The sequence below is a fragment of the Hemibagrus wyckioides genome, linkage group LG21 (genome assembly GCF_019097595.1).
Source record: "Hemibagrus wyckioides isolate EC202008001 linkage group LG21, SWU_Hwy_1.0, whole genome shotgun sequence".
Taxonomy (NCBI): Eukaryota; Metazoa; Chordata; class Actinopteri; order Siluriformes; family Bagridae; genus Hemibagrus; species Hemibagrus wyckioides.
Genome location: NC_080730.1, coordinates 17,506,832 through 17,528,494, shown reverse-complemented (window position 1 = coordinate 17,528,494; position 21,663 = coordinate 17,506,832). Strand labels below are relative to the sequence as shown.

The 21,663-nt window shown below is 38.9% G+C and overlaps 1 protein-coding gene across 6 annotated transcripts in view; it reads left to right on the top strand.

The window, feature by feature from the left end:
- The window catches only part of cadpsa (Ca2+-dependent activator protein for secretion a), a 106,284-nt gene that overhangs the window by 48,008 nt on the left and 36,613 nt on the right, over positions 1-21,663 (top strand). For all 6 annotated transcript variants that reach the window (XM_058373771.1, XM_058373770.1, XM_058373772.1 and 3 more), the window contains exons 7-11: positions 7,421-7,532; positions 9,180-9,319; positions 12,196-12,262; positions 16,814-16,922; positions 17,942-18,154. In XM_058373771.1, coding sequence (XP_058229754.1) covers positions 7,421-7,532; positions 9,180-9,319; positions 12,196-12,262; positions 16,814-16,922; positions 17,942-18,154 — 641 coding nt within the window. The remainder of the gene's footprint in view (positions 1-7,420; positions 7,533-9,179; positions 9,320-12,195; positions 12,263-16,813; positions 16,923-17,941; positions 18,155-21,663) is intronic.

Below are 21,663 nucleotides of genomic sequence, written 5' to 3'. Positions count from 1 at the left end.
CGTTGTGGGAAGTGGAGTTTGGCTGCAGTGTTCAGAGTTACCTTATAATTAGAAAACATTTTTTAAATGATATTTATTTCTTTTTCTCTTGTACAGCATATACTAAAAATATCTACTGTCTAAAAATATCTATAAAAATATTTAAAATATATAATTCATAATTTAATACAAATCTTATTTGTCAAAAAAAAAAGATTCTCTATTTTTATTTTATTTATTTATTTATTTATTGTTAATAGGTACAGGTTGAACTACTAAAACAAATACAGTCCAAATAGGACTTATCTTACTGGTGTTTTAGGTCCTGTAGTGAGGCATGAAGCTGTATGTGCATTTAAGAAGAAAACAACATGGCAAAGCACGTTAAAAGTTAACTATAGTGACATTCAGGAGATGTACTTTATGTGTATGATGTCACTTAGACAAAAAGTTTGTGCTTTAGACCGAATCGGTGCGAGTTGATTTAAGGTCAGGATAAAGTTGGATAAATAATTTTCCCCAATGTATATTAGGGTTTGAGTCACGGAGTACATTTTGAATAATTTATTCAGCTTCACTGTAAACTAGCTATAGATTTGTATATCTTTAAATATAAGCGGTTGTTATCCCTTTTCCCATGACTGTGATCTGAGCTTAACTTGGAATTGGATATGTGTCTGATGATGTAGTAAGGATCAGGTGAAACCTAGCACTGTACTCATTACTGCTATAGATTTAGCTCCCACACACACTCACACACACACACAGAGCTACACATGTACACACATGTTCACACTCCATGCTTCAAGACGAGGAATGTGTGTGAGCCAGACATCCGCTGGGAGACACACTGCATCTGTCTGATCAGACACCTATTGAGCTTCTTCATCGATCCAACCACCGCTACATCACCATAATCAAACGCAGGATTATCCAAGTGTGTGTGTGTGTGTATGTGAGAAGAAGAAGAAAAGATGGAGACAGATTAAAATTGATAGCGACTATGACAGAGAGAACTGAACATCCAAAAATAGACGCTTTTTTAAAAATAAAAAGTCTGATCTCATAAAAAAATTTGATGAGGGGAAAAAAAGTTTCAAAAGTATGTTAAACCTCTATGTTAACTTTAAGTAAGTTATTGATGGCTTGAGTCATGCAAATTACTATAATAATAAAAAATAAATTAATAAATAAATACTAATAATAATAAGCTGCAGGCAGCGTTTTAGGGGGCCAAGCACCCAGACTCATGCTATTAAAGCCATCATAGTTAATCAGAGCCATAATGTTAGGTAAAAGGCATTCATTTGTAGTTTCCCTCACGATGTGTGTATTCTGACCACAGGCAGTAGTGGAATTCTCTGACTGTAGGAGGAAAGGTCTAGATGAACAAATGGCCAGCAGGATGGTATCTCTGCTCCAGCTGCTGCTTTACTTTGACCTGTGGTGCTTTCTGGTGCTTCTTTGACCTGTGGTCGTGATTGCTACTGCTCTGACCTGAGGGGTTTTTTTTTCCACACTTTGTAGAAGTATCTGCACCAAACCTTAATCTGGCTTAGAAATCTATTTTATATTGTGTTTGGCTTTTTTATTGACAATTACCTGGGTTTACATTTCAGACACGCGGTTGAAAAGTTAGGACTGAAAACATGCACTATATTGCCAAATGTTTTTACAAATCATTGAATCATTGGTTGGCCCCTTAGTTCCAGTGAAAGGAACTCTTAATGCTTCAGCATACCAAGACATTTTGCACAATTCCATGCTCCCAACTTTTTGGGAACAGTTTGGGGATGACCCCTTCCTGTTCCAACATGACTGCACACCAGTGCACCAAGCAAAGTCCATAAAGACATGGATAAGTGAGTTTGGTGTGGAGGAACTTGACTGGCCTGCACAGAGTCCTGACCTCAACCTGATAGAACACCTTTGGGATGAATTAGAGTGGAGACTGTGAACCAGGCCTTCTCGTCCAACATCAGTGCCTGACCTCACAAATGCTCTTCTAGAGGATTGGTCAAAACACACTCATAAATCTTGTGGAAAGCCTTCCCAGAAGAGTTGAAGCTGTTATAGCTGCAAAGGGCGGGACAACTCCATATTACATTCATGTGCATGTAAAGGCAGACGTCCCAAAACTTTTGGCAATATAAGGGTACTTCTAAATAAAATTTGACCTAATGGTGGTGCTAGAGTGTTTGCTCATATTTAATCAGAATGTTCCTTAGTATGGTTCTATGGGCTGCCATAGACATTTTAGCCGGAAGAATAATAATATAAGTAATTAATAATAATTATTAATAATAATAAATCTTTGTCTTCAACATCTTCTTCTTCTTCTGGCTAAAATGTCTGGTAAAAGGTTCTGAAATTTGGTACACTAGTTATGGAGGGTCTAAGGAACATCGTCCCCAAATTTAGGCCAAGTGCTCCCAACACTCTAGTGCCAACATTTGGTCGAATTTTGAAGTATTTGGAAGTATGCTTTTGGTCAATGCTTGGTCATGTTTTTGAGCTGTGTCACTTAGAGCAGAATTCAAGTAGCAATTAGCACGTTTAAGCAGATTGACAGGTAGTATTTTTGGTTGAATTATTCCTTTAATAGGAAATACCGATATGTTGTTTCTGCACTGATCCTAAACCAGTCCTAAAAAGGTTGGTGTCTGATGTCTGAGGCTATACTGCACTGCGTGTGTTACATTATACACTTCACTCTGTACTCAGTTGCACGTATTTAATGAAGTAACATTATTGTAAACTCCTCGAACGCCAGTTCCTTAGAGGATCTAGAGCGGCCGTCTGCATGTGCGTCTGAGTGTGTCTCAGAGTTAAAATCATTTATCAGAACGAGTGAATTAATCTCACCGAGACAGAGCTCGTTAGTGACTTTGAACTCTGAGGCCTGCTATTATTAATGTCATTGAAATTAATTAATGGTGTTAATGCTTCCGAGTAGACAGACATCTCAGAGATACTTTTAAGCATTTTAAGTGGATTCGTTGCTGTAAATCATTATGTTTCCCCCAGTTTTCCTTTGGGAACTTAAAGAGACAAAAAAACACATACCATGAAGATTTACTGTGTGTAGAGATTCTAATAGAGTACAATAACTACTTTAACTACAATAACTGCAGCTCTTGTGGGGTGTTCCCGGTCTGCAGTGGTCACTATCTATTAAAAGTGGTCCAAGGAAGGAACAGTGGTGAACCGGCGACAGGGTCATGGGCGGCCAAGGCTCATTGATGCCCATGGGGAGCAAAGGCTGGTCGATCCAACAGATGAGCTACTGTTGCTCAAATTGCTGAAAAAGTTAATGCTGGTTCTGATAGAAAGCTGTCAGTGCATGATGGGTCAGGACTGTTTTGGCAGCAAAAGGGGGACCAACACTATATTAGGCATAATGTTATAATGTCATAATGTTATGCCTGATTAGTGTAAATTTAAGTAATCTGATAATAGCAAAATGATTGAGTCAGTTTATTTGCTGAATGCATGATGTTCATATCCCTAAAGTTGCTTTGCAGCCCAAAAAAATAATCCCACTGAACAAGAAAGACTTCACTGTAGGAAAATATATAATATCAGTATCTTACTGACGTCATGAAATCTGATTCCAGCTTCAGGATCGTGTATTTAGTGGAAATTAAATCATTATTTATATTACATTAAGAATATTGTGCCTGAACTATATTGGAATGCCGTTAAAATAGGAAGGAGTTATAAAGTTGTAAGTATTCTTTGTTTTCACTTGGGGGGTGTCCAAACTTTTGCACATGCCCTAAATTCTATTTAAGTCTTTCTAGGTGTAAAAATTAAGCAAATTTAAACTGTGGATTAAAAAAATGTTTAATTCTTTTCAGTACAAAATGTGTGGTGTATCCAGGGGTGCCAAAACTTCTGCTTTCAACTGGTTCTCTATAAAAGAAAAAAGAAGATGCTATAAGGCACCTAAATGTGATGGAATTGGTGAAGTATGCTCCATTCTCCAAATAGACCTCAGGCTAACTGAGTGTTTTTGTATTAGCATTTCTGGGTGAAATGAAATTTCAGAAAAACATATTTCTTCTGGAAATGTCACTGCATTCAACACAGACCTGAAACCGAGCACTGACATTAAATCTCTTCCAAAGCTGCCGTTGATTTAAATGTAAATCAGAAAGTAGAGAAAAAAAGAACATCATCATCATCACCGTGTAAACAACCTGCAGGAACTCTGATATGACGGACACGCCGGTGGTGATTTAGCGCACAGGTCCGTGGAGTGTTTAACCCGCTCTCGGGGTTGTGTGAGGGTTTTTTTTCTTCTTCTCTGCTTCAGCAGGGTACGTTCGCTATCAGTGCAGCGCAGACGTGCTAAATCTGTGCCAAGGTGCATCGAGGCTGAGCTCATGGCGACACTTCTGCAGAGTGTCTTCTGAAGAGTCCGTCGTCTTAAATTCTTATAATTCAGGCTAAACATGTCGTGGGGAAAAAAAGACTGGAAATCTCTGCAGCGTTAATGAGCGATGAGGGCTAATAAGTAAGCTGGTTAATTTGATTTATGTTAAATGGAAAGACGTACATATATTTTGTAAACGTAATCTATTGTAGTAAGCCTTTGAGCAGTCACACATGACAGTGAGGTATACAGTAAATAACGTCTCAGGAACGTCTCTAATGGAGACAAAATGAAAGATTTTCGGACGAATCAGTCCAACATCCAAATATGTGGATAAAGTGGCCCTTACACTGACCAGGCATAACATTATGACCACCTGTCTAATATTATGTTGGTCCACCTTTTGCTGCCAAAACAGCTCTGTGTATTCTGACACCTTTCTATCGGAACCAGCATTAACTTCTTCAGCATTCTGAGCAACAGTAGCTCGGATCTGATCACACGGGCCAGCCTTCACTCCCCACGTCCATCAATGAGCCTTGGCCGTCCATGACCCTGTCACTGGTTCACCACTGTTCCTTCCTTGGACCACTTTTGATAGATACTGACCACTGCAGACCGGGAACACCCCACATGAGCTGCAGTTTTGGAGATCCTCTGATCCAGTCGTCTAGCCATCACAATTTGGCCCTTCGTCAAACTCGCTCAAATCCTTACGCTTGTCCATTTTTCCTGCTTCTAACACATCAAAATGTTGACTTGCTGCCTGATATATCCCACCCACTAACAGGTGCCATGAGGAGGAGATCATCAGTCTTATTCACGTCACCTCTCAGTGGTCATAATGTTATGGCTGATCGGTGTATATCGTCTTTCATCTGAATGATACACGAACCTATCTCTCCAGTGTTGTTTAAAGGGTTTCTCTTTCATTAATATTTAAAAAAATATATTTTACTTAAGCAGAAATTACTTCAAACACCATGATTTGTTCCATGAATAGTTTTTTTCAAACTCACAAGATAAAAGATCATTATTAAAGACTAGATCATTTCCATCTAATAAACACTCCTTTTTTTCTCGTACCGTATCCTGACGTAACTAATGTAATGTCTTCTAAGGAATAAATAAAAGGCGGGGCGAGTCACTGTGACAGAGGCCGAGAATACGTTTGACACGAAATAAGACTGTTATCTGTATTAATACTGATATGAAGTGTCAGATAGGATTGACATCTCACACACACACACACACACACATGGGCCGTATGCCCCTGGGCTCACCCCAGGCTTTCTGCAGGGATCTCGGCTGAGAGACGTTGCTATGGAGACCGGTCTCTCTGTGCTCAGATCCCCAGTGCACTGCTGACTGCCCTCTTCATCTCCGGAGATCACACACACACACACACCATCAATACATAATACTCTTACATTTAATCACACACACACAATTGAATACTAGCATTACACACACACACACACACACACACACACACATACATTCTAACGCACCCTCGTACACAGATGGTGTTACACCACTACTTTTATATCACTGTCCTGACACACACTGAACGTATGTACACCCACACACGTGTATACACAGAGCAGGTATTGTTTGACTGCTGGATTATTCTCAGCACAGTAGTGTGTGTTGTGTGCATATGAGTGTGTGTGTGTGTGTGAGTATCAGACACAGCGTCTTTGTTCACAGAGTCCATTTATAAAACACCGGGCCTTATTTATCAGTCTTTTGTGCAAATCTGTGTGCAATTGTTTCGGAAACACGCTCACGTGATGCACACGTATATATGATGTCTACTCCATCGTGGCTCTTGAGTGAAGCATTATTATATAAAGCAAAATAAAGAAGAAGATTATTTCAATTACGAAGAATTTGTAAGCTGTAATGAAGAGAAAACGCATCTATTTACTGTGTATTTCTAGATTGAGTGTGGGCGTGGCTTAATATTCTAATAAGCGTGCTTGATTGACATGTCCGAGATTCAGTTAGAGAAAGCCCCAGCTCCAGCGCTCCTGCTGCAGTTGATTAGAAAGCAGTTATTTCTTTTCTCTCTAGCGCCCCGAGTCGAGGTCATTACTTTCCTTTTCATTGATTTTTCCGAAGCTTATTTATACCGACGTGGAGAACATGCACGTTCGGTGGCCCTTTTTCTGCTCCGCCACGTGTCAGCCTCGGGCTCTTTTAAGATGTAAAAATCTAAAAGTCCTGCGTTTTTGCATTTCACACACCGAGGTCTCAGCGGGAAGCTCGAGCGAGGGTTCTGTTATCTGGTGTTGAGGCTTAGTACAGAAAAAAAAATGAAATAAAAAAAGATTTAGAAAGTTCAGATGCTGCAGGGAGAGCGTGAGCTACTGTGACTAGGAGAAGATCAAAAGATTTGTCATAGAACACACACACACACACACACACACACACACACACACACAGAGCTTCAGAGCTGGCATCAGACTGTAGACATGGAAGTGTAGAGGGACACTCATTAGTCACACACATACATTCTCTCTCTCTCTCTCTCTCTCTCTCTCTCTCACACACACACACACACACACACAGAGTCAAAATTAAGCCTAATTAGCAGGAAAGCTATAAACAGGCACTCCAATAATCCTTCTCTGTCTTTCTGTCTCTCTGTCTGTCTGTCTCTCTCTCTCTCTCTCTCTCTCTCTGTCTGTCTGTCTGTCTGTCTGTCTGTCTGTCTGTCTCTCTCTCTGTCTGTCTCTGTCTTTCTCTCTCTCTCTCTCTGTCTGTCTGTCTGTCTGTCTGTCTCTCTCTCTGTCTGTCTCTGTCTTTCTCTCTCTCTCTCTCTCTCTCTCTCTCTCTCTCTCTCTCTGTCTGTCTGTCTCTCTCTCTCACTCTCTCTCTCTCTCTCTGTCTGTCTGTCTGTCTGTCTGTCTGTCTGTCTCTCTCTCTCTCTCTCTCTCTCTCTGTCTGTCTGTCTGTCTGTCTGTCTCTCTCTCTCTCTCTCTGTCTGTCTGTCTCTCTCTCTCTCTCTCTCTCTCTCTCTCTCTCTCTCTCTCTCTCTCTCTCTCTCTCTCTCTCTAGTTGGGGAACTCAAGGAGACTTCACCACCACACACCCGCTCCCCGTTGTCAAGGTGAAACTGTTCACAGAGAGTACAGGAGTGTTGGCGCTGGAAGATAAAGAGCTGGGACGGGTAAAAAACAAACAAACAAACAAACAGACAAACAAAACACACAAATACACACACACACATTTCTGCCTCACTATCCTCACAAGGACCTTCTGTTGACATGCTAATTAATACTATACTGACACCAAAATCGACCCCTAACCTTAATCTCAGTAACCGAATGGAAACGTTTTACTGGTCAGTTGAAGCCCAGTTCTTCTTGCGACCAGCCGAATGTCCACACAAATTCAGGATCAACATCAGATCTTGAGCTATACATCCCACCCCAGAGCTCCCAGTGTTCTGAGCTTCCAGTGCGACCAGTAGCTCCATCCGTGGTTAGAGTCTTATCGCTTGGTGGTTCTCACTGATGCCATGGATGGATCCGTGTGGACAGCCTTGACCAGGAGACCATCATAGACAGAGCCACTTGGGGACTTTCACACCGTCACAGATCTGCCATTACATCGGTCAGCTTGTGACAGCAAGGCATTAGTGTCTATAATGACCTCAGAAACTACACTGACCTAATTGTTCTTCATGGGCCTTTGGTTGGTGTTGTAGAAAGGACATTATTTAGTTACAGTTACATTATTTACTGTCCGGTGTCACCCAAATGAGGACGAGGTTCCCTTCTGAGCCTCAAGGTTTCTTCCTCAAATCTTCACAGGGAGTTTTTCCTTGCAACTTCTCGTTAGGGATAAAATGAAGATAAACTAGAACAAGCTTATTAATATGAATATGAGTATCAGATAGACACATAACAATAATCCAGCAGCTTTTATGCGTTCTCTCGACTGCTCTCTTTTCAGGCTTTCAGTGAATGAACACTGAACCATCATCCTCAGTTCTGATATTTAAGCTACAGCTAGTATCCACAAGTCATTCTTTTTACATCTGTGACTCAAATGCTCGTCATATTGAATCTTCCCCGGAGCAGAATTGTCTGTGTGAGAGAGATAGCGTAACCTCACGAGGATCTTAATCGATACACAGAATAACATCCGACATATGCTGTATCTCCTTCATTGATCATGTGAAGGCTTTTGGAGGAGCTAGTGTTAAATCTTTAATGAACTTTAGATGTTACGCTAATTTATGAGTTGCTCATGAGCTCCGAATGAATGTAGACAGGACATTATTTATAATCACACTCTCTGGTGTTTATAATGATTTATAATCACACTCAGCTTCACCCAAATGAGGATGGGCTCCCTTTTGAGTCTGGTTTCTTCCTCATATCATCTCCAAGTTTTTCCTTCCCACTTGCTCATTAAGGATATGTTTAAATATAAATGTTAATTTAAATATAATTCCAAATTTTAATATTAAACCTTGAAATTTTTGTTCTATATGTCCTCATATTCTGTAAAGCTGCTTTGAGACCATGTCTATTGTTTAAAGTGTTAGACAAATAAAACTGAATAGAATTTAATACTTTCTCTCCATCAGAGAGACTCTGAGTGATGAGGAAGAGGGCCGAGTGCGTTACTCTGCCCTGTGACAGCTGTTTTAGGATAAATAAATAAAAATTTAAATAAAGGATTATGATAAGATCAGTCGTCATCTCAGAATATGTACCATGTTTCACATTATGATCCTGAGATGATTCCAGATAAATCTTTTAGACAAGAATGCTGTAAAAATGAATCATTTCTCCTCTGCACTCAGGTTGTTTTACATCCGACTCCCAACAGCCCCAAGCAGTCCGAGTTACACAAGATGACCGTGTCTAAAGGCTGTCCGGACAGCGACCTGAGGATCAAACTCGCTGTTCGGATGGACAAACCTCAGAACATGAAACACTGTGGGTGAGTAAGAGTGAAAAATATTCTATATCTAATATAACTATATACACTATATCTAATCTAATAATATAACTGTACCTGCTCATGTATATGGACTCAAATGCATGTAAAAAAAAAATCTGTTTTAGGTAGCGTATTTATTTTAGAAAATAAATCATAAGAATCCCTTAAAACTCCTTTTAATCTTCAATCGAATTATTTCCTAAACAACGCTGCTTTGATTTTTTTTTTGTGTTTTGGCGCCGTCTAGTGGCCACCATTACACAGTACAGCTTTATTATTTATTACAGGTTTTTCATTCCAGAATTTACACAAATATATTGAATTTTTGAAGGTAAATTTTAAATTAATTTCAGTTCAAGTGACCAATCCAACAGGATAATAATGATATAAAAACAAACAAACAATGAAAACATTTGGTACTGGTTGTATGTAATTTCCAACACTTTCACACCAAATTACAAAATTAGAAATAACAATGTGATTTTTTTTTTGTATATTTTTGGTATATAATCTTTGTATATATCACACAGTCACCACTTTTAAGTAAATATTATATTTAAAATAATATTTTTCTAGAGAAAAGAAATCGCTTTGGACTATTTATTGTGTTTTGGCGCCATCTACTGGACAACATTATACTGAAAAATACATATGAACTTTTAATCAAATAAAATATCTGCAAAATTGGCCATGTTCTTTACTCACTTTAGTCTTCTAGTATAAAAGAATAAAATACATTTCTTGATGGTTAACAAAACATCATTACCCCTGAGTGTTAGTGTGTTTACTTCTCACTGCAAGAAAGTGACAATTTGACATTTTTAGCCTTGAATTACCAACAGAATACAAAGGCAGCTTTTCTTTACTCTCTCTCCCTCCCTCTCTCTCTCTCTCTCTCTCTCTCTCTCACACACACACACACACACACACAGACACACACACAAACACACTAGAGGATGCAATGTGAATTCTTTGTTGTATTTCACAACACAGATGTGAGATTTTGTTAGGTGGAAATGTTAATTCATCATAAAAACAAACAAACAAACAAACAAACAAACAAATAAATAAATAAATATTTGCAGTATGTCACAACAAATCAAAATTAAAAATTTCTAATAATGCTTTTGGATATTGAAATATTTTCAGCAGTTTCATTAGTTTGTTATTAAAAACTGAATAAATAGGATTGAAATATGAATTAATAAATTAATAAAGGTTTAGTAATATATATACATATATATATATATATATATATATATATATATATATATATATATATATATATATATAGACTACCAGTCAAAAGTTTGGACACACCTTCTAATTCCATGGTCTTTCCTGATGTTTATTTCTTTCTACATTGTAAAACAATACTGAAGGCGGCCGAAATCCACAATAATGTACTTTGAACAGTTGATATTGAGATATGTCTGCTACTGATGCTCTGTAAAGCCTTCATAACAGCTCTAATCTGAGGTGCTGTTAATTGGTGATTTCTGAGGCTGGTAACTCTAAATGAATTTCTCCACTGCAGCAGAGGTCAGTTTTGGTCTTGCTTTACTGGGATGGTCTTCATGTGAGCCAGTTTCATCATGGTGCTTGATGGGTTTTGCAAATGCACTTGACAATACTGTTCTTGCAAGAACTATTCCAGAACACCTGACCTTCGTGTCTCAAAATAACAACTGACTGGTTTTTGTTGTCATTACATATGGATTACTTAAGTCCATGTGTGTTATTGAATTGTGTGTTATTGAGTGTGTAACAGTGAATTAAAAGGTGTGTCCAAACTTTTGACTGGTAGTATATATATATATATATATATGTAACTAAACCTTTTTAATTTATTATTTCACTACAGTGTGGTCATGTTTATTAACCTAACATTTATTTAGAGTGTTGTACAAATAAAATCTGGTTATTTCTGGTCAAGCAGCAATGAAATAAATGACAAATAAAATGATTATTATTAAACATTATATTATATTATTATTATTATTATTATTAACCAATAACCACAGAAGAAAAAATGGAATAAAACAAAAGTCCAGTAACTTTATGTATAATGTTATATATATATAAAATATATATGTATATAAAACCTACGTGGGTTGTGCTGCTACAGGAAATGAATCCACAGCTGTACTGAAGCGATGTATACTGAAGCGATGTGTGATGATGTATATATATATATATGTATATGTATATGATCAGAAATTCATGCTTTTTAACATTTACGATTACATTTAATGTTGTGTCCGGTGATTACATTATAGCAGCTATAAACAGTCATCTCTTTATTTATCTTTCTTGAACTTAATAAGATAAAACAAACAAATCACTGTGTTTCATGCTACTGAGAAACCGAACAAACTGTGCTAAAACTGGAGATTTCTCCTCACTGAAAAGTCTTTATATTTATGATTTATTAAAGTATTCACCTCTGGATGTAGTGTTCTGTGTACATTGTAGTGAACAATAATATTTTATATTTCAAATGCTACTTATTGTACGTGTTGAAGCGTGTGTCCAGCAGAGGGCAGCACACACACGCACACGCTAGCACACACCAAACTCCTCACACACACTCAGACTGTTTTGTTGTGCCAATAACTCGCACGGTTTTGCAACAAGAATAGCAATTATATCTGTTATAACACAAATAAGAAGTCTATTTGAAAACTGAGTCCAAACTGTGAGAGCTGTTAGTATCCAATATTCAGCTTTTTGCCCTGTTGTTTGCCCTGGAGGCATGTGTGTGTGTGTGTGTGTGTGTGAGGAGAGTGGAGTGTGTGTGTGTGTGTGGAGTGTGCTGCGTGGAGTACAGTGTAATCTTACACCTGTCTTTACACCTGTGCTGTGATCGTGTGCAGATACCTCTGGGCCATCGGAAAAAACGTGTGGAAGAGATGGAAGAAGAGATTCTTTGTCTTGGTGCAGGTATGTACTGAGCTTTGGATTTCTTTTTCATTGCTTTATTCATCCCTGGTGTCTCTGTAGATAGAGAGCGAGCTCGTCTCCTGCTCCGACTACCTGCTGTCTCGGCTTCATCTGATTACTGTGGCATGGTCAGGAGAGAAGATCTGATCTACACAGAGAGAGAAGTTGCAGCAGTGAGGCAGACACATAAGTGTGGGCATGTGGCTGCAAACAACGTGTTTATTTATTAATCTACTGATTTATCTGTCAAGCTACTAATCAATCAATCAATTAACTGATCAGTTAATTAATTTAGTTATTTATTAATTAATATTTGTTATTTATTTATTTATTTATGTATTTGAGTTTAATTTACGTACCACCTTTCTACTATCCAAGGTTACTTTACAAAGACCATAAATTGTAATAATAATAATAATAATAATAATACCAAGAATGTAACACAAAGTATTTTAAAAAATTGTATTATTATTATTATTATTATTAATAATAATAATAATAATAACAATAATAATAGTAATAATAATAATAATAATGTTTTGTTGGTTATTTATTTATTTTTAGGTTTTATTTTTCCGAGGTCATGCTACAAAATAAAATAACAGAAACAGACATAAAACAGACATAAGACAGAAAATAAGAATAATAATATGAAATGCTAAAAACACGTTTTTGGAAAGAAAAAAAAGAAAAGAAAATATTAGATTTTGAATTTATATATTTTTATCATTTTGATCAAACATAAAGTATCTAAAATGATTATTACAATAATTAAATCTAAAATCTGCACATGCCTTTTTCCCAAGAGTGAAAAGCTGACAGTGGAGTGTTGCAGAAAAGCAGATACACACACACACACACACACACACGTCCGCCACATGCTCCCGGCCACATGTTCAACTACTGCCACAGTGTGTGTGTGTGTGTGTGTGCTCGTGTAAGTGTGTGGGCATGCAAGTGAAAGCATTCCAGCATGCCCTATTCGTTCATATTTCTGAGCATCCCTGTATGTGCGGAGGAGAACATGCGTCACTGTGCTTTTTCTACCGCTCGACGTGATCTTGTATATAATCTGTTTATTTTCTGTTTTGTTTCACACGTCTCTATTTTTTTTGACAGCATCTTCTGGTTTTTGTCATGATGGGTCTTGTGGAAGCGGTCTGGTGAACGTGTGTTACTCCATCTGTCACTTAAACGTGGGGTTTAAATGCTGTAGAGGCTGGCAGAGATGAAGTGGTTTAGTTTTAGTATTCCTCCTTCTATGTGTTCTCATCGAGTCAGAGCCATGTGCAGGACTCAAACAGTGATCCTTCTTCCACTCCGTCAGCTGATTTCAGGTCAGTGTTAGAGAGAGGAACTTGGAGATCTGCAAAACAGGGAACAGAGTTGAATAGGAATTTCACGTCAGTAAATATGCATTAAATATACATTTAAATCAACAACTGATCCAATACAACAGGATTAGAGCTGTACAGTGTAAAGCCACGCCTACGTTTACAAACCCTGAGGCCACGCCTTTTTCACTGTTTCACTTTTACGTGATTGACCAGTAAAAAAAAAACAACGCTTCTTCTATTGCACAGAGGCCACACCTCCTTTATCATATTAAAGCCACACCTACTTAATTGTGCAGAGACAACTTGTGCTTAATTACACATAGATCATACCACCATGCCTTCTTTACTGTAACTGACAGCCACAGAGGCCACACCCCCTTTCCTGTGACTGACAGCCACATAGGTCATGCCTTCTTTTTTGTGACTGACAGCTAAATAAGCCACACCCCCTATTATGTGACTGACACCCACATAGGCCACACCTTCTTTCCTGTAACTGACAGCCACAGAGGCCACACCCCCTGTTCTGTGACTAACAGCCACATCAGTCATGCCTTCTTTCCTTTGACTGACAGCCACTTAGGCCACACCCCCTTTCCTGTGACTGACAGCCACATAGGTCATGCCTTCTTTACTGCGACTGACACCTACATAGGCCATGTCTTCGTTCCTGTGACTGACTGCCACATAGGTCACACCTTCTTTCCTGTGACTGACAGCCACTTAGACCACACTCCCTTTCCATGAATTGACAGCCAAATAGGCCACACCTCTTTTTCAGTGACTGACAGCCACATAGGCCACACTCTCTTTACTCTGACTTACAGCCACATAGGTCACATCTTCTCGCCTGTGACTTACAGCCACATAGGCCACACCTCTTTTTCTGTGACTGACAAAAACGTAGGCCACACCCTCTTTTCTGTGACTGATAGGTCACGCCTTCTTGCCTGTGATGGACAGCCACATAGGCCACACCACCTTTTCTGTGACTGACAGCCACATAGGTCACACTTTCTTTCCTGTTACTGACAGCCACATAGGCCAAACCCCCTTTCCATGAATTGATAGCCACATAGACCACGCCTCTTTTATTGTGACTGACAGCCACCTAGGTCACACCTGCTTTCCTGTGACTGACAGCCACATAGGTCACACCCCCTTTCCATGAATTGACAGCCGCATAGACAACACCTCTTTTTCTGTGACTGACAGCCATATAGGCCACACCCCCTTAGCAGTAATGGTTAGTAAGTGGATTATTGCACAGCTCTCTGTATCTCAGATCTCTGGCTGTGAATCTTCTCTCCTTGGCCCTGCACTCACTCTGCGCTGTTTATTTCAGGTCAAAGACTCTCATTACCATTAAATTATTCAGAAGTGTTTAATAACAGGCTGTGGAGCAGTTACAGCTCTCGCCTGAGAGGCACTGGCATGACCACTGTAGCACATCTCACACTGGCCAGCGTTTATGAGACAACAGCAGCCATTACAGACCAAGTGTCGGTAGTGTAAGTGTACACTCTGAGCAGGATACCATCAGAGACTTACACTACAGTTTCCCTACATCACACACACTCACCTTTTGAGATTTAATACAGCGTTTCTTATGGTTCTCACTGTGCATTCTCAGTTAAAGTCTCATATTTAATGGGAAAAAGTAAGATGGTCAGCTCCAAAGCCTCAGTGGTGTCAAACTGAACTGGACCTCTTTATCCTTTACTGAGGATTTATTCTGGTGTGCTTTTTTGTCCATTTCTTTTTCTTCTTCTTTGCTTCTTTGATTGTTCTACTTCTTTCTCCTTCTAGTCATACTTTGAATTTCTTGTTTTCTTTTTCTACTATTTCTTTCTCTTCTCTTTCTGTATGCTCATCTTCTCCTCCTTCTTCGTATTTTCAGCACTCTGTACTTCTGCTCCTGTGTGGCTTTGAGCTCCCAGTGGCGTTGGCTAAACTGAAGGCGTAAGGCAAATATTTATGATGCAAAGTGAAGTCTAATTATTCTGCAGCCTGGAGGCGACGCTGCAGAACAGCTGGCTGTCTAACCTCCATCACACACACACACACACACACACACACACTCCCCTCTTCTTCTGTCTCTTCGTCTCTTCATAACGTAGTGGCTTGCTCATTCGGTCTCGAGCCTGTGAATATGTTAATGCCTGTGAGTGACCAGGGGCGTCTCTTCTCAGCCAGTAATATCTCATTGATTGCAGCTCGCCTACGCTGACTCTCTCTCTCTCTCTCTCTCTCTCTCTCTCTCGCTCTCTCTCTCTCTCTCTCTCTCTCTCCCACGCACAATGCAATTTATAGAGCAACACCAAACAATGACGAGGTCATTTAAAAAGCCGAGGCATACCAGGCTAATCATGGAGCCAGAGTCATTTAAAATCCTTTAACTGTCGGTTTGACAGCAGGTCAGCCGAACGCAGGGAGTCTCGAACTTTAGCGCCCCGGTGTGACGGGGAGGGGGGAGGGAGGGGGAAAGGGGTGTACAGTGTCCCCGAGGCACCTGCTCACTGCAGAGACGGTCTGAGAGCCGGGAGGCAATGCGAGCCCCGCCGTCACACACATGACATTGAATTGATGGTGTCACTCTGAGGGCAGGGTGAGAGGGAGACGCCACTTACAGGGCGAGTCAGATTGATACACACGGCCCTGATATGACAGAGCAAGGGCTGATGGGAGAGGGTCGCCTGGCTCTCATTCACATTCACTCATCCATCACTCACGTTTGATTGGCAGGATTTAAGCCAAGCTCTCGATCCGTGCCCAAGGTGCAGAGACAACCCTTCTCTTCTCCATGCACACGTTCCTTAAACCCTACCTAGTAAAGATGTAAACAAATACGAATACACCATGTCGACTGAACAGATAACGTTATAACAGATAGCAGATAAGGTTTTGTTTCTCGCATGTCGTTTCTCTTTATTTAGTTGGTTTAAACCTCTTATTCTATCAAGTTTTTAATACCGATTGTTATTAAAAACCTTCACGTATTCGTATACATATTTCTCGTACTTCCTGATTTTGATTCATATCAGTTTGAAGGTCTCGAAGTGCCGTTTGTCTTTAATGTTCTGTATCTAATGATTCATAATCTCACTGTTAGAGTCTGGTTCCTCTAAAGGTTTCTTCCTCACGTCCTCATTTCAGCTGGTTTTTCATCAACACTTGCTCATTACTGATCTGAGTTATTTCCTAACATCTGCAGGTCAGTCAGTACACCTTCGCCATGTGCAGCTACAGAGAGAAGAAGGCAGAACCTGTGGAGCTTCTCCAACTGGATGGATACACTGTGGACTACACCGACCCTCAGCCAGGTAACTCCAACCAGTCTCACAAACAGCAAACACGGAGAAGTATTACTAATATATTTTTTTCGATTTTAGAAATTGTAAATAATAATTTTGTAAATAAATATTTCATTTAAATGATGGTGAAATTTCGAAAAAAAAGTTTTTATTTTTAAAAAGCATGTTTCAAATTTGACTGAATTAATCATTAAAGATTTTTATTTAATTTTTAAAATTAAAATTAATTTTTAAAATTAAAATTTAATTTCTTCTTCAGACCAGTAGACTTATAAAAATCACACAGTGTTAATTATGTTCTCTGGTAATGAATAAAGCCCGAGACTGCTCTGTTTGCAGTACGTTATTATCTCTGTTAAATAAGAGCATCATTGTTTAGACTGGTATTTTAGTGAAACGTGATGAAATCATGCTCAGAATCTTTATGACCAGTGTTTATTTTAGCAGAATGTTGACCGGATTGTGGATTTCTCTTCATTAGCCCCTGTGTGTTAACGCTCAGAGATGATTTATTAGTCTCAATTAAACTCACTAGCTCTTGACACAAGAAATCAGGCTTCATCTTTACTAATTAGAATTAAAAAGTGGGAAAGGTCTTACATAAATCAGAGTCATTATGCGTTATTGTGTAATGTTGTTTTGAATGTAAGACTTTTAATAATAATGTTATTTAAAATTGTGTAATATATTTCAAGGAAATTCAGGTTTGAAGCATATAAGACAAAAAAGAAAAAAGTAGTTCATGAAATAAAATAGAAAATAAACAATTTATTTGAAACATTCTAGACAAGTCTAATATGTAATTTTACTCAGCATAATAAATTATTTTAAATATATGTTTTAATAAAAATGATTTAGTTTATACATATTATTATTATTATTATTATTATTTTATTTTTTAAAATTATGTGTTTTATGATAGATTTGAAGCAGCAAAAAATAAATAAATAATTGAAATGAATTTTTATTATTAGAAATGGGCTATTTTTTATTATTTTAGTCTTTTCTGCTTGTGTTTGTTGCTGCAGGTTTGGACGGAGGTAGGACTTTCTTTAACGCTGTGAAGGAAGGCGACACTGTGATCTTTGCCAGCGATGATGAGCAGGACCGGATCCTGTGGGTTCAGGCCATGTACAGAGCCACGGGCCAGTCGCACAAACCCATCCCTCCCACACAGGTGCAAAAACTTAACGCTAAAGGAGGAACAGCACCGCAGCTCGACGCTCCAATCTCACAGTTCTGTGAGTACTCTCTCACACACACACACACACACACAGGTTTTCTCAGACTGTTTAAATCGTGCCATTAGACCCAAGCTTGCTTTTTATTCACTGAGAGAAATAAAATGTGTTTGATGTGGAGTGAGTGAGAGACTGTAGCGACTATAGTTTCTTTCTTTCTTTTTTTCTTTCTTTCTTTTTTTCTTTCTTTCTTTCCTTCTTATCCGTATACATGTGTGTGTGCCTCTTCACTCTCTTGTAGCTGGATCCTCTTCTCTTCTTCCTCCTCCCTTCTTTTTCCTCTTCTACTGTCTCTCCAGTTCATGGCAGTCATGGCAGTTCATGGCAGTCTTTAAGAATGTCTGAAACATAAAATGCAGGACTACGATGCAGGGATGCTTACTGCATTTAGAGCTGTGCTTTTGCTCTGCCCCCAACGTCCCCCCCTCCAACTCTCCAACACACACACACAGACACACACAAACACACACACACACAGGTGTTTTTATACCATCAGCTAACTCTCCTCCATCCTCCCGCTCAACAATCAGGGATTTTTTCACCTGAACAGAGACGAAGCAGCGTTGAAGGAAATGCTGGTGACTTAATTACGGTGATTTTTCTCCAACCGTCGCAGTTGTGGATTTATTGCTCTAAATGAATTCATTGAAACTACTGGTTTGCACCTCTCAGCAGCTGGTAATTACCGTGTTAAAAGTGACGCCCCATGAATTAAACAGTGTCTTTACAACCTGATTATTTCTGGAAGCTATCAGTGGAATGTTACCAAATAACTACTTGCTGGTTCACACCGTCTTTCCCTTCTCAGCAGCCGGCAAAAAGAAGGACAAAAACCCTAAAATGAAGATTACACTTTTCTGGCTGCGTCTGAATCTTCACCTGTAGACTTTTTGTTCTTTTTTTCCCCCTTGATAAAGATTTCACTTGGAGCTTTAATATGCTGATAGTTAGTCAGTAGCTGATTATATCAGATCACATCACATCACACTAATATTAAAGATCTACCTCATGTCTTCCTTCTAAAATAGGACAGACCCTTTAATTTGTTAACCTTCTCATTAATTAACCTTAATCTAATTTATTTATTATTTTTTGATGCCCTTGATTTCCTCACTATTCAAAAATACGGACTATTTATATATTTCTATATGGAATAAATAGGAATGTATAAAAAAATAATGCCCTGACACTGGAGACTCCTTCCATCAGCTTCTTCTTAGACAAAACATCACCACATTAATGACTAGTTATTTGTGTGATAAAAACAATGTCTTTATCTGTTTATTATCGCTGTTCGATTACGTAGTGCATGACATACGTTGCTATAGAAACGATAACGTGCTTGAATGAGGGCATTTATGTTGCAGACAGATCGGCTGCGTGTGATTGGATCAAATGTATCCACACTTTCCGACCATTCAGAATGGAGAATTAAAATGCACTGTGATGATGTTAAACAAAATTCTTATCTAATTAAAATCTGACGCTAAGTAAAGCTTAAAAACAAAAATGAAACACTGTAACTAATAGAAAATATCTAATCATCTTCCTTTTTATTCATATTTAAAAATATACCTTTCTGTCTATCCCGAAACTGTCCGTTGCGACTCGAACACAAAAGCAAACAGCGATTGGTCAGAAGTATCGCCGTCAATCATGACTGAAATATATAGAGACAGAAATAGCAGAACTCGGCGCTGACAGAACTGGCTTGTGTCTGTGTACGCCGGTGAAGGCGGCCATATTGAAGGAGGGGATTAATTTAGAAAGGCTGTGATTAAACACGGCCCTGTGCTGTCACTCTGTTCTGCTTCTCTTCCTCTAACTTTACCTCTTCACTCGCAAAGAAGCTCCAGCGCTGTCACTCGGTGCCTGTGGGCCTAATCTCAGGCTCTGTCATCTTTAGTGTGTGTGTATGTGTGTGTGTGTGTGTGTGTGAGGGGGTCAGTGCTTCCAAAAGGAGAAGCGCTAAATAGCCCCAAATGTTGTAGCGTGGACTCGACTCTTCTAGAGAACAGATCTATAAATGAAGAGCATCCCATCAATCAGTGTCAGTTCAGCTCTGACCCGCTTGTCCGAAGCTGACTAGTGTCATGGTGTGTTACTGTCCAGAGCCGTGCCTAGCCTCCGCTAACGTCAAAGCGACGTGACAAGCTCATATTCAGACACGTTAGAGGGACACAGTGTCACCTTTTTGACTTACGGGTTCACGAGGACGCCTTTGTTTCAGCCTGGACGTGGTTTTGGTCAAATATTAGAAACCTTTAAAGATAAACATTGTCAGATTTTCATGCAGCATTAAGACACACAAATCATTTTTTTGGAAAAATTCCATATTAACTCCAATTAACTCGAACTCGAACTCGATTTAAAATTATTTTTTGAAATTTTAATTGAGATTTGTATAGAAGAAATCAATTCGGTCATTAATTCTACTGGTAATGAAATGTATTTTGACCTGAAATTCCTCAAAGTAAAATAAATACTTTTCAAGCTATCTTAAAATGTGTGTTTCAGTTGAATAAATATAAGTATAGTATAAATATAATATATTATTGTATAATATAATATAATATAATATAATATAATATAATATAATATAATATAATATAATATAATATAATATAATATAATATAATATAATATAATATAATATAATATAATATAATGAAGTGTATGTGTAGTATATACAGTAGATTAAAACCAAATGTAAAGATTTTTCAACACTAAAAATTCGGGGTACTATAATCCACTCGAGGTTCTGTGTCTTATATACTGGAGCAATGTTTGTGTAAGAATATAATGAATTATAAACTGAAACCCTGATCTGTAATGATGCATTCTGTAGAAGAGACGCCCACCTGACATACAGAACACACTAATGGAGATGTTTGTTATGTCATACACTCAAGAAATAAACGGTATGTCGCAGGCGCGTAACCCTTAAGCACAGGTGAGGGTTAAGCCTTGTTCCTGCATTCAGATGCAAAGCGTGGACACTCGGTAGGCCGCTGACCGTGAATGGGCACCAGCCTGCAGTATGGGCTTTAAGCTCTGTCTGAAACGGTGCATTAGAATGAGAATAGCCCCCCGAGCGGACTGGATTAAGCCACCGGGTCCTGCTTATTTGCCCAGGCCCTGATGTAATACCTAACCAGGGAGGAAAGTGAAAATGTGTTGTTGGATTTATTTAGTCCCCTTAATGGACAATAGCTGCATGGACAGGGGGATAAGGGGGTGTGTGGGGGGTACAGGGGGGGGGTATTGGGCTGGTCCTCTTCCTAAGCGCAGGTTAGTGGCACGGGGTTGCTTTAATTAGTCCGACCCCGGGGGCCTGTGGGCGGCCTGCTGAATGGAGCTGGACGATGCCGTATATACAAGGAGCGCTTGGTAAAAGGCATTTTGTGGGGTTGAGGATTATTTGGAGCAGACAGATTGAGAAATTAGTTGACTAACGACAGGTCTGTAGAAGATCAGGATTATCAGCTAAGAATAGGGACGCTCTGGAA